The sequence below is a fragment of the Lycium ferocissimum genome, chromosome 12 (genome assembly GCF_029784015.1).
Source record: "Lycium ferocissimum isolate CSIRO_LF1 chromosome 12, AGI_CSIRO_Lferr_CH_V1, whole genome shotgun sequence".
In the NCBI taxonomy this organism is placed as follows: Eukaryota; Viridiplantae; Streptophyta; class Magnoliopsida; order Solanales; family Solanaceae; genus Lycium; species Lycium ferocissimum.
In genome coordinates this window covers 47,848,281-47,862,007 of record NC_081353.1, presented here as the reverse complement: position 1 = coordinate 47,862,007, position 13,727 = coordinate 47,848,281, and the positions used below count along the sequence as shown (strand labels likewise).

Here is a 13,727-nt window from a genome sequence, read left to right as displayed (position 1 = left end):
AGATTTATAGAAAATAAATCTTATTTGATTTAAAGTTCTAAATCTTAGGACTTCTTGTATAGTTCAAGTAGGAAAGTTTTTTATAAAATATTCTAATTTATTTTAAAATTTCAAATATTAGGATAAGTAGTAAATGACAATTTTGTCTATTGTAGAGTTTTTTAATGAAGGGCAAAAAGTTTAATCAACTTTTCGAAGGCCCTTCGTGCTTTTAATATAGTATAGACTATTTGTTAAAAAGAACAAACACTCTTTCTTGGGCTATGAGTTGCTAATTTACTAATAAGTGTCATTAGTTGCTTTTGATATCTTTCTTTGGAGAAAAAGAATGTCATAAGTTCTTATAATATAGTACCTTTTGGGTGTCTCTGGATTTTATAACACTAGTTGCCACATACTCACATTTTCAGGATCAAAGGCCAAATATCACATGAAGAATTATCTTATTTGTCACGTTAGCACAAATATGACAAATCGAGAATTATCTTTCATCTTTTGACGATCTAGTGAATTGGTCAGTTGCTACACTATGATCATAAATATATATATATATATTTTTTATATTATTAACTTTGTTTTCGGTGAAACGGATAATCTGTTAGAGATTTATAATTTATGGGTTTAAAGACAAGTAAGTCGTATCCAATCTCGGAAACTCTCCTTTTCGGGGCCAGTGTTTCAGATTATCGAAGCTATATTGAAAGAACTGAGCTTAATAAACAAGAAAATAATGCAAGACAAACAGATATTTGAAGATCAGGTGATATGCCCGGATGTATATTGCTTAGGAATAGAAATGAGAGATAGGTTGCAAGAGTGGAAGTGAAAGTGTTTTTAGCTTACATGATAAGCTATCTATATAGAAATCGAAACCAGACTTTTCAACCCTAACATTCGATTGACGTGATCCTACTGCACCCCTAAATGCTTCCCCGCCTCAGATCTCTAATCGAGACCTGCTGATGTGACCTGAGTTGGTGGGAGTGAACGCCAGCTATGGAGGCCCTCCCGACCTCCCTCCCACAGAGAATAACCTGGGCACGGATTTTGCTCGATACAGATAGTCCCCTTTGTTCGGTCCCTTCATGAACATGAGACCAGGAAGGAGAAGAGCCCAAACTATCCAATTTTGCACGAGATCACCAGGATCATTTCACAAGCCTTGTACAGATAGGTTCTGGCCTAACGGAGAAAGTTCGGACCCTGTAAGCGGAGCTGGAAAAGAAGACCCAAGAAAAGGTCGTGGTTGAGAAGACCATAGCCGATCTGGAGGGGCGGTTAGAGGCTCAGAGGGCCCGGAACAAGGCGCAGCTGGGGGACAATAGAGGCCTTCCTCAGTCCAACGCCAGTCTGCTGGGAACCATTGAAGGACAGGGGCTGCTCCTCATCGAGAAAGATGCCCAAATGCAAGACTTGAGGAAGCAATTTGTTCTAGAAAAGGCTTATGTTTCATCCCGTGCTTGTAGACTTGCGCTTGAGGAGGTTCAGGGTGGCCTGAACAATACTGAGGAAAAAATTGTTGCCGCCTTATCTGTTAAGGAGGACACAGGCGCAGATCAAGCATCCGGTGATGAGGGGTGGTTTTCAGATGATTAGAACAATGAGGAAGCCCCGGAAGAAGCTGGGGAACAGACCCGGAAGTTCTTGCAAGCGCCAGCCCGGAGAGGCCCAAGGATGTTTCTATCGCCTGAGGGCCCTCCCGCCTTGAACGTTATTCCTTCCGATCCCGCACCCCCTGCTCCTAACGATCCTGTCAAGGCCAACCTTTTTCCTGACACCATCAAACTTTGATCCGGTACATTCCCCCTCCCCCCCTCCCCTTCCTCCTTTTGCCAGGCCATATTTGATGTGTTTTCTGTTGACCATGTTTTGTAAAGACTTACCGATGTTTGGAGGTGAATGTATTTACTTTGTTTCTTTTTTGCCTTAAGTCACCCATCCTTGCTTGTGTTCCAATTGCTAATTCGTTTTTGTCGGAATTGGCCGTTACTGCACATAAATTTGCTCAAGTTCATTTTTGTTAGTAATGATTGTGGTCCGGATGTCACGTTTATCCGTTCCTCTGAAGGGGAGCATCTCCATTATAAAGATCCATCAGCCCTGAGACCCTTCTATTGGAAGCATGCTCTATTCTTATTTTGGATGCCTGTGTTTAGGAGTTTTGATTGCTTTATGTTATGCATGTGGTGTTGCGTGCAATCGCTTCTCCCAATCCGGGAATGTTACTTCCGGCCGTGTATGTTATGATCATGTATTATTCATTCGATTCATAATAAGAGGAGGGGCCCCTATTATTTTTTGACGCCGATAAGGAGGATATCTCAACCTCATCTTTTTGGCATAAGGTTTATGATTCCTTCACTCTCGGAGGCCCGCAGGCTGTGTCGTGTGTTAGTGGGGGATGCATGCAGATCCGGGAGGATCCGTTCGTACTAACAAATTTAAAGTACAATCGCGCGGGTTCAAACTTCTTTCATTTATGAACAATAAGACGCATAGCCAGTTTTGTATTTGCATTGCCGTACGACGGAAAGAACTAGAAGGTTTCCGCTTCGCGGGCCGGATTTTCATCTTTGACAGGAAGCAAAACCTTAGTTTTTATCGAGGTCGGGGAACGCTGTCTGTCGATCGCAGTTCTTGACTTTAAATGGTGCGGCCCGACCATGTCTTCGAGAGTAATACATTTTTCAGTTGTTTCCTTATTAAAAACATTGCCAGTAAAAAAATCCTTTAGGAAAAACTTGATTAAGGAAAACAGTGCAACACGTATTTTTAGAGGTTTAATGGCTCAGGCCAAGGTCAGTCTCCCCTTGGGTAAGTCCCAGTCCTGACCCTGTAAAATAAGACTGCAAGAAAAAAGGAATAATCAAGACAAAATAGACTAGGGGTTCATACCTGGGATTACTCGGGCGGCACGTCCATAACGAAGTCGTTCTTAAATCCAGATAAGCTCTGCACATTCTCGGCTGAGCGGGATTCATATGCCAAATTATACTCGCTCATCTCCACCGACCACTTAGACAATCTACTTGTGAGGTTTTTACTTTGTAAGGTTGACTGCAGCGGCGCAATGGTGATTACTGTCACTGGGTGACATTGGAAATATGGACGCAATTTCCGTGTGGCCGTAACAAGCACCAAAATCAACTTTTTCAAGGCTAGATATGAAGACTCCGCCCCCGCCAAAGTTTTGCTAGCGTAGTAGATTGGGAGTTGGTTTTCCCCATCTCTTCGTACCACCTCTATGCTGACTGAAACTGATGAGACCATCAAATAAATATACTAGCCCTCCCCCTTCTGTGGATTGGCCATTATATGCGAGCCAGACAGATATTCTTTAACATCTTTGAGGCTTTGACTGGACTCCGAAGTCCATTTGAATTCATTGCCCTTCTCCAGCAGGTTAAAAACTCATGACATCGGTCCGAGGATCGGGAGATGAATCTTTCTAAAGCTGTGACTCTCTCGGTCAGTCTCTGTATAGCTTTAACGTTGCCCAGCTCCTCCGGCATTTTCTGAATGGCCTTGAATTTGTTAGTTCATTTCAATACCCAGGCCGGATACCAAATAGCCCAAGAATTTTCCCGACCACACCCTGAAGACGCATTTCTCCAGATTTAACTTCATGTCGTATCTTTGGAATGTATCAAAGGTCTTCTACAAGGCCGCTAGATGAGCATCCGCTGTTTCATACTTGACCAAAGACGCTGTCGATGTAAACTTCCATAGTCTTGTCGATCTGGTCCTCGAACATATTGTTCACCAGCCTTTGATATGTTGCCCCTGCATTCTTGAGACCAAAAGGCATGACGTTATAACAAAAATTATCGTGATTGGTTATGAAAGAAATTTTCTCCTGATCTTCTGGATGCAAGCTGATCTGGTTATAACCGGAATACACGTCCAAGAAACTGAGCAATTTGTGCCTTGCCGTGGCATCGATAGTTTGATTGATATGCAGCAGCGAGAAGGAGTATTTTGGGTAGGCCTTTTTTAGATCCTTGAAATCCACACACATCCTGAATTTGTTGAGTTTCTTTGGAACCACCACCATATTTGCTAGCCAATCCGGTTTCTTCACCCTTCAGAATGACCCTATGTTAAGTAGTTACGTGAATTCCTCCTGGACGAATTGGTCCCTCACGGCTGATATTGGTCGCTTCCTCTGTCTCACCGGAGGGTGATGTAGATTAGAACTCAATCGATGTGTTTCCACCTCGGGGGGAATCCCTGTTATATCTAGGTGCGACCAGGTAAAGCAATCATAATTATTTTCTACAAAAGTTACAAATTTATTCCTGCGCTCGAGAGGGAGCTCGGAACCCAGGTGTACCTGCTTTTCGGGATCATTTTCGAAAAGTGTTGTGTGTTCTAATTCTTCCATCGTTGAGTCTGCTGGACTTTTATAGTCCCGGATGATGAGTCTATCAGGAGTGGTAAAAGTCCCGGATGATGAGTCCTGCAAGGGTGGGTTGATATCCCCCACACCTTGCTTCTTCCTTTTCCTGGCTTTGTCGTCCAATCCTGGCATTTGTAATTGCTACTTGGGGATCCTATCCTTCTCAGCAGCAGCCACTACTATAGTTTCTACTTCGTGAGCTGCCCCCTGGACTCATCTGATTTCTCCTATCCCCAGAGAGTCGGGAATTTGACCTTTTGATTAAAAGTGAAAGGGATCGCTCGCATGGAGTGAATCCACAGTCTCTCTAATATGACATTATAAGACCACCTCTTATGATGTCGAAGGTCGTGTCTAGTTTCATGCCCTTGATGTGAACCGATAGCTCAATCTCCCATTGTGTCAGCTCATTTGCCATGTTAAACCCGGCCAACATTTTGGTTGTGGGGATGATTACATCGTCTACCCCTATTTCCTTAAGAACGTGTTACTTGATAATGTTTGCCGAACTTCCTGGATCAATCAACACACGTTTAATGAAAGAATTCTTAATTGGAATAGATATTACCAGGGCATTATGGTGAAGATGGGCAGGTCCCACACGATCGCTATTAGTAAAGGAGATGTTCCTGCGCTCGGCGAGGTCTCAACTGTGCCTTTTTTTTGTTGTAAATGACACTTTGGACTTTGGGAGAGTTGTGTAAGCTATCTTGTTCACCCCTTCCCCCCGAAAGATCATATTAATGGTATGGATAGGCTGAGGTGCCTCGTATGGCTTCCGCTTATGATTCCTGCTCAGGTTAAGTTTAGCCCGATCGCTGATATATTCGCTGAGATGTCCGGCTCGGAGGAGTTGGGCTACCTCGATCCTTAGGTTCGCGCAATCCTCTACAGCGTGGCTGTGGGTACTATAGAAGTGACACCATAAACCAGTGTTTCTTTTATCCGGGTTGGTCCAGATCTCATTCGGGAATCTGGCTTCCTTTATCGTCTTCATCACCACGACAAATTCTGCAGCATTTATGTTGAAATTATGTTCCGAGAGCCTTGGAGGCCTAGTCTCTTTTGACGTTGGTCCCGGGGACGCGGGGTAATTCTATTGATGAGGCCTCAAATACTTCCAATATTTCCCCTAATGGAATTTCGACCTCAAGGCCTGTGGACCTCGTATGGCTCAAATCGTTTCATGTGACTTACGATTTTTGCTTTAAAACCAGAGCCCGGTCTTTGTTTGAACCGACTACCTACTTCTATCGGAACCATCGCTTTCTGATCCTCCTCAATGCATATTTTAGATGTGTATCTGAGGTTTATCTCGCTCTATGTTTTAGCCAGGAATTCCCTCAGACTTTCTTTCAGCTTCCGAGAAGCGTTCGAGCTCTTTGAATTTAGACCATCCGCGAATGCTGCCGCGACCCAATCTTCCGGAACAACTGGCAACAACATTCTCTCATTTAGAACCTGTCCATGAACCCTCGAAGCATTTAGTCCTCCCGCTGTTTAATGGCGAACGCGCTTTAACCCTTCGCGCCCCCGCTTGGGCTTTGATGAAAGCATTTGCAAGCGCGACAAAAGAGTCAATAGAATTTTCGAGCAAATGACTACACCAGGAGAGTGCTCCCTTTATGATCGTTTGATTAAATTTCTTCAGCATGACCGACTCGATCTCATGCTGCTTGAGGTCATGCCCCAAGGCAGCTGCTTCAAACATCGTTATATGTTCATCCAGATTAGTGGTACCGTCGTACTTAGCTATATCCGACATTTTGAATTTCCTGGGTATGGGTGTAGGGGCTGCACTTTCTGGGTATGGCAACACCGTACTTTCTGGCTCCTGCTCCCTTTATCATGGATGGGGCTCCTGGGATTTGACTCATCCTCTCAATCATCTTCCTTTCAACCCTAAGTAACCCCTCAGTGAATGCATCCATCCGTTCTTTACCTACCTCACCTTCTTAGTTTATGGGGTCATAAGGATCTTATCCGCGTCTAATTTGACGCCAAAGTCCCTGCCCTAGAATGCTTGGCCATGGTAGTCATGGCCCTTTCCATGTGCTGCATTCTCTCCTCTTGCGCCTTGAGCGTGGCCATCAATAATTCCCTCGTTAAGGATCCTATCTTTTGAGCGGGTTCTGCCCGTCAGGTTGAGATCGCACTTGACCCTTTCCTACTAATGCGCGTTGATGCGGTTGTTCTGCTTTGTCGTCGTTTGGGACACCTCTGCTTTGCTCCTCATTAGGCTGCCTGTGCAGTGTCCCATCCTTGCTGCTCTAGTGCCTTTGTAACGACCCGTTTGGTCGTTTAGCACTTTTATGCCTAATATCTCTAAAACACCCTTTTTGTGGTCTAATTTTGGTATCTATAGCTTGCGATAACCGGTGATTCGGTTATTTAATTGACAAGAATTTTAGACCCCGTATTTTATACGTCGAGTGATTAGCGAAAGAATCAACGTGAGATAGAAACCTCGGATTTACTTAGTATAAAAATGTTATTGGAGATTAGGAATTACTTAAGTGTGGTGTTAAGTAAAAATTGGTGACAATAATAAGCCAACAAGAGCCTCAACATCCAAGGCAAAAAGGATGACTCAAGTCATCTAAAATAAGGCAAATGGAAGACATACAAGTGTGAAATTAAATGTTGATTCATCCACTACATTTTCAACATATGGTGGACAATTAAAATTGGAAGAAACTTACATGTTACATTCGGCCATAGGGCTGAATATTTTGAGGAGAAAAAGTTGAAGCATACAATTGAATATTTGAGCATCCACTACTTTATGAAAGTATACATTGTTTTAGGAGGACATAACATGGTGGAGGGATCATTTCACATTTAATATTGCTCATCCATCTTGGCATGATTACAATAGACAAAGGGTGGTGCATGAATCATTCAACACACATAAGATTGTCTTGTAAACAATTGAAAAGAAAGAAGAAAAGAGGAACAAGGGGTCGGCCAAATGAGGCTTATGGCCGAAAGTGGTGAGGCAAATATTGAAATTTTGTGTAAAGTTAATTGAGTGCTCAATGTCATGAGTGGAGCATGTGTTGTATCCAACTTGTAGGCATCATAATTTAACAAAATAATGACTAAGGAATCAGCCATTACATTTATTTTCAACTTCACAACAAAGAAAGAAAACCTAGAGGGAGAGAGGGGGCAAGCTCACGGCCAAGGGCTGAATTTGGAGCTTTTGTGTGTTGATCAAAAAAATTATTTTCCAAGGTGTTTCAACCCTTTAGAAGGTCCCTAAAACGTGAAGATAGTCTTTGGAGCAACAAGAACCATTTTCATCTCAAGTCACCAACTCTAGCCAAGTAAAGAATTCAAGTGGTCAAGGTAAGATCTAACTTTCTTTTCATGTATTAAGGGTGATGTAGATGTGTGAATATAAGTTGTATGCATGAAATAAGGTGTGTTGATGTTGGAACATGGTAATAGATAGGGAGTTATATGGGTTGATGTTGAAGTATGATTGTAACTTGACGAACATGAATCGCATGCATCAAATCATGAAAGTTGGTGTTGGAATGTTAGTTAGTCGTAGGGACTGTTTTTGGTGAATTTAATGGACTGATTTTCTTTAATAAATATAGTTGTTACTATCATAGATCTCATGGTAAAAAGAATGAAAAGAATTAGAGGTTAAAGGTGAAGTTATGTTAGTATGAAAATGGTTGAATCTATGATTTTATGTGAGTGATGTTGAAGCATGGTGTAGCCGTGTGTGGGACTGTTTTGGGAAGAAGTTAGTGAACTGTTTTTACTTGATATTTTGATTGTCATTATCATGAAATTTATGATGGAAATGAAGGTGTTTAATGGTTGGAGTTGAAACTAAAGTCATTTGTGAGTTGTTATAAGGATTATAAAAATGACGATATAGCGTAGTTGCGTATGAATTGATGTTGTACTTATCGTGTGGATAGCTGGTCGTAACTTACTGAAATTATATGAAAAGAAGACATGAAATGATGTATAAAAATCACATGTGGTTGGCTTAGTATGTTCGTAAACATTTGCAAGAATTCCGAACATCGTTATGTTGTCGGTTAGGGATTTTTGGACATGTTGTGGTAGTGGACCTGTTTTGGACTTATGCTTTCATTAAGTTGGAAAGAATAATTATAAGTTAAGAGTATACACCATATTGTGTGTTGGATGGAATGTTATAAGTTGTGACATACAAACGTTAAAGCTACAAACTATTAGAAGTAACTTGAGAATGTCGTAGCCGTATGTGAATCATTATTGCATGTCACGAATATGGGCACATTTAGAATATAAATATAGCGATATGGGTGTCCTTAGAGTCGTATTCTAACGTAGATCGCACATTTTATAGATTTTGATCGTTCGGAGGCTCTGTTGAGGAAGACATTAGCTTGATTGATCGTGGCATCGCATTCGGCATTGAGGTAGGTTACGGTCTACTTTAGTTAGACTCGATTAGAGAATCGTATGTAGTTGTAAAAAGTGACGGGGACGGCATATAGGCTCTCTCACGGGCATGAAGTAGAGGTGATTTCCGGTTAGATTGGCTTTGTTAGTTGCTATGTGGGCTTGTCGCCATATGTGTTATTTTACGTGATTATCACTGTTCGTATCTACATCCTTACGCTACTAGCTCGCTCACCGTGTGTAAAGGAATGGTAACATTAATATGACTTGTATTGGTTGACTATATATTGATGATATTGTTGAGGCTGATATCATGCATGACATGTCTTTTATATTATTGTTGTGATGATTGGTGAGTGAGTGATCGAGAGACTCACGAGGTTTCTACTTGGGAGATTGAGAGTGACGGAGAGACTCAGGAGGTTTACGCCGGAGATTGTGAGTGTTTGTTGCCCGAGGTTTCTTGCCGGGAACAATGGAGTGTCCGATGCCCGAGGTCTTTGCCGGGATCGTGAGAGTGTGCTCGTGATCCGAGGTTATATTCGGAGCGAGTGGTACATGGACTTCGCGGGTCCCCCATGGGTCATGACTATGAGGCATTGCCATAGCATGTGTGTACGGGAGTGGAGTGTGAGAGGTGACTATTGCATTGCATTGCATTGCATTCATCCACTTATATATTTGGTGATCATTTGGTGAATTATATCTGTCTTGGTTGATTTCATGATTCCTTTACACCTTACTTGTATTGATATGTGACCATACTGTTTGCTCTATGTGCTACTTGTTGGTTTTGACTTCTTCATACGTTATCTAATCATTGTCGGCCTATGATGCCCTACCGGTACAAGTGTTGTGCGATACTACTCTTCTTTGCACTTTTGTTGAGTGCGAGTACGATCCGAGCTCCGATTCTAAACCCGTGGTCGATACGTGAGGGTGACATCTTTTAGTTATTCGGGGTGAGCTACACATCATCGTGGCCACCCCGGAACCTCATCATCTATTTCTCGCTTTTGTATTATTGATGACAATATGTAGCACTTCGGGTATTTTCGGACTTCTATTCACATCCTATGTTAGCGCTCTTGTACCTTTGATCGATTTTTGGGATTGTCGTGACATTTCTTGTTATGATAAGTATTTAAAACTTGATAACTTATTCTTAAATAAATTTTCCGCTTATTTAACTTGTTATTAGTATTGTGGTTCGCCTACTCGAAGGGATAGTGTAGGTGCCACCACGACTCATGAATTGGGTCGTGACAGCCTTCAATGGATTCCTTCTCGTGCTCGGAAATTGGCACCTCTACCGAGTTCTTCGTACCTCTCACCAACATCTGTGTGTCCTCGGTTCCCTGTATATTGCTCGAACTACCGCTAGACATGTCTTTTCTGCATATATTGATTTTGCTAGAATTTCTTGTAAAGAGAATTTCTGTTGCGAATCAGGACAACTCCATAGTTGTCTATCCCCACAGACGGCGCCAAACTATTTTCTGGTGAAAACGGATAATCAATTAGATATTGTAATTTATGAGTTTAAAGACAAGTAGGTCGTATCCAATCTCGGAAACTCTCGTTTTCGAGGTCAATGTTTCATATTATCAAAGCTATATTGAAAGAACCGAGCTTAATAAACAAGAAAATAATGCAAGACAAACAGATATTTTAAGATCAGTTGATATGCCCGGAGGTATATTGCTTATGAATAGAAATGAGAGATAGGTTGCCTGAGTGGAAGTGAAAGTGTCTTTAGCTTACATGATAAGCTATCTATAGAGAAATCGAAACAAGACTTTTCAACCCTAACGTTCGATTGATGTGACCCTACTCCACCCCCACATGCTTCCCTATCTCAGCGCTCTGATCGAGACCTGCTGATGTGACCTGAGTTGGTGGGAGTGGACGCCAGTTGTGGAGGCTCTCCCGGCCTTTTCGGGCTCCCAATCGCGGAGAATAACCCGGGCATGGATTTTGCCCGATTCAAACTTGTATTCAATAAAATTCACTCCGAGTTGTATCAAATTAATAGCTTAACATATCTATAGAGCATAATTTGTGCTAAATTATTGATAAATTTAATAAGAACATTTTTAGTAACTTATATGTTATATATAGAACAAAATACAATAGTTAAACAAAACATCAAAAATTGTCACTCGTTAATTTACAATAAACAATACAATCTATCAACAAAACAATGGGGGGTACAATACATCATAGTACAAAACAATACAATACGAAACGATGGGAGACGACCATGCAGATGAAACAAAAAAAAAAATTAGGAGCAACGAATGACAATGGAAACAAATAGATCTTTTTTTTTTTTTTTTTTGAATGAATGAAGTGGATCACACATCCTCATCATGAGAATAATTTTATTTAATTTTACCCTCGCTTATAAGCTTTAAATGTGACAATGGTTGGGTTCCAGCAGCTATTAATGTCATTACAGTATTCCCTGCTTTATTGATCTCGGGATCTACAATCTTGTTCTGCTCTAAGCTCGTTTTACATCTTCCGGCAGCTTCACCTACATTGTGAAAGTCATAGTCATCTGTGTCTTCTATAAACCCTTTGTTCTTCGTCGTATGCTCTAGAATCCTCTCGAAACCAGACACCATATCGAGCCATTCCTGTTCACAAGAGGCATACGCAGGATTTTCCGCTTTTTTTTTCAAAGTGTAGTCATGTGTTGTCTTTGTTAGGGGTATAATTTTTTTCATGATTGCCAATCCAAGGTCTAATTCTTTTGTTGCTGCTGCTGTGATTTGTTTGTCGTTTTTAAGGATGTCTGTACATAGCTGCTCTTCGGTGGTCGATTTGCAAGCTTGTGTTAAGAAATCTGTGTTAGCGTTGATGCTCTGTGAGGAGAAGAAACAGAGGACTGATGAAATAAGGGTGACGAGAATCGTGAGTTTTTGCAAAGAAGCCATTTTGAAAAGTTGAAAAGGCTTCTTTGGCTTTTATTATTTTTATTTTTATTGCCTGAGTTTGGTTGGGAGTTATTTATACATGATTTTGAGTAACGAATTGACCTTGTTATTAGGAGAAATTCCGTGGTAAGATGTGTAGTTTTTTTTGTATGCTTCTCCATAATGTAAGGACTAGAGATAAGGAGAAAGCATATATAGCTAATTAAGTTGGTTGTTATATATTCTCCTGATTTTAGTATCACGAGTTTTACGCAGTAGCCAAAGGAGAAAACACAAAAACTGGTTATTCTCCTGCCCTAGTAGCATTTGGATTGAAGTTATAGACAATGAATTTAAGTGTTTAATTTGTTATAACAAGTTATTTAATTACCATTTAATCTGCAATAATATTGTACCTACTAAATGATCTAATAAGGTAAATTTTACAATGTCAGTGCTAAGAAATACAATCGAATAATTATCATACACCACAACAAAATGAGCAATTGGCAGCACTTTTTGCGAGCTAATTCAGAATAACTATCGTTAAAACGTACACTTAATTTCTTCAGTGATTGTAATAATTTCTAATAGTAAAATAATTTTTGTTTTTAGGTATTTTGTGGCGGTTATTGAGCAATGTCCGTTTCAGATGTTGAGTTGTTTCACGACAATTTTTGAGAACTGCTTAAGATATTGAGTTGTTTCGTGGTATTTTAGCTACATTTTCAATGGTTCTGATATCAAAATATTCATTAAAAAAAAAAAAATTAATATGATGGAAAATATTTTAATAAGCTTATGAAAAATTCTTAAGTATATTTTTTCAATTTAGTAAAATTAATGATTGTTCGCAAAATAAAGAGTTTATCAAGCACAAAATTAGGAAAAGTTTAGCATTTTTATAATTTTAGACAAATTCCAAGAAGTATTAATTCAGAGTTGGATTACTATTGTTTTTTGCAAAAGTGAAAAATTTAATAATTGTATATAAATTTAAAAAATTTGATAAGTCTCAAATAATAAAACTTAAAATGCAAAAAAAAAAAAAAAAGGTTCCTTCATGAAACTAAAAACAACCGCATTATAAAATTAATGAGTTATTTTGGTAAACATTTATTTTTCTTTTTTCTAAGTAGGCGTTTGGCCATATATAGAAACCAAATGTTTTTCACTTTTTTTTTTGTTGGAATTTTTGAAGTTGGAGCTGTGTTTGGTTATAGTTTTGGCAAAAAAAAAAAAATATGGTTTTTTGAATGTATTGAAAGTGAAAAAAATGTGAAAATAATATTTTTAGTGTTTTTCATATTCTAAATATAACTTGGCATTTTCATGACCAAACGCTAATTTTCAAATAAAGTGATAAAATTTCCCCAAAAAAAGTGAATAATTTTCACGGCCAAACAGGCCCTTAAGTCTAATAACTTATCATGCAATTTTTACTCTAAATTCTTGAAAACGAAGTTTGTATATGACAAGATACCAATATATATATATATATATATATATATAAGTCTAATAACTTATCATGCAAATTTTTACTCTAAATTCTTGAAAACGAAGTTTGTATATGACAAGATACCAATATTACTATATTATATATAAGAGGGAATGTGAGGACTTTTGTAGTCCCCATTAATTTCCCAAATTTTTAAAAACTTTTTCATTAATTACTTTTATGTCACAATTTTATTTATTTAAGTCAATTTTTTGTTTTTTGTTTTTAAAGTCTACTTTTAGTATCGAGCAGGGGACTTTTATGTCCTTCAATAATTTTCAATTTTTTTTAAAACTTTTAATTAATTACTTTTAAGTCCTAATCTTATTTATTTATGTCAATTTTTTTGTTTTTTGTTTTTTTAAAGTCTACTTTTCAAAAAGCTATCGAACCTCCCACCTCATTTTTCACGTTCTTTGATTTTACGATTGGTGCTCGATATCGCATTTGAGCCCAATTAATCCGAATAATGCCTTTACATCGCGCCTATTCGGGG

General features: G+C 39.3%; 1 protein-coding gene across 1 annotated transcript; it reads right to left on the bottom strand.

The window, feature by feature from the left end:
• Positions 1 to 11,165: 11,165 nt before the first annotated feature.
• LOC132040506 (uncharacterized) lies at positions 11,166 to 11,807 on the bottom strand. Its single transcript, XM_059431160.1, has one exon. It carries the CDS (start codon positions 11,752 to 11,754, stop codon positions 11,197 to 11,199), a length of 558 nt encoding a protein of 185 aa, XP_059287143.1. The 5' UTR covers positions 11,755 to 11,807; the 3' UTR covers positions 11,166 to 11,196.
• Positions 11,808 to 13,727: the final 1,920 nt, after the last annotated feature.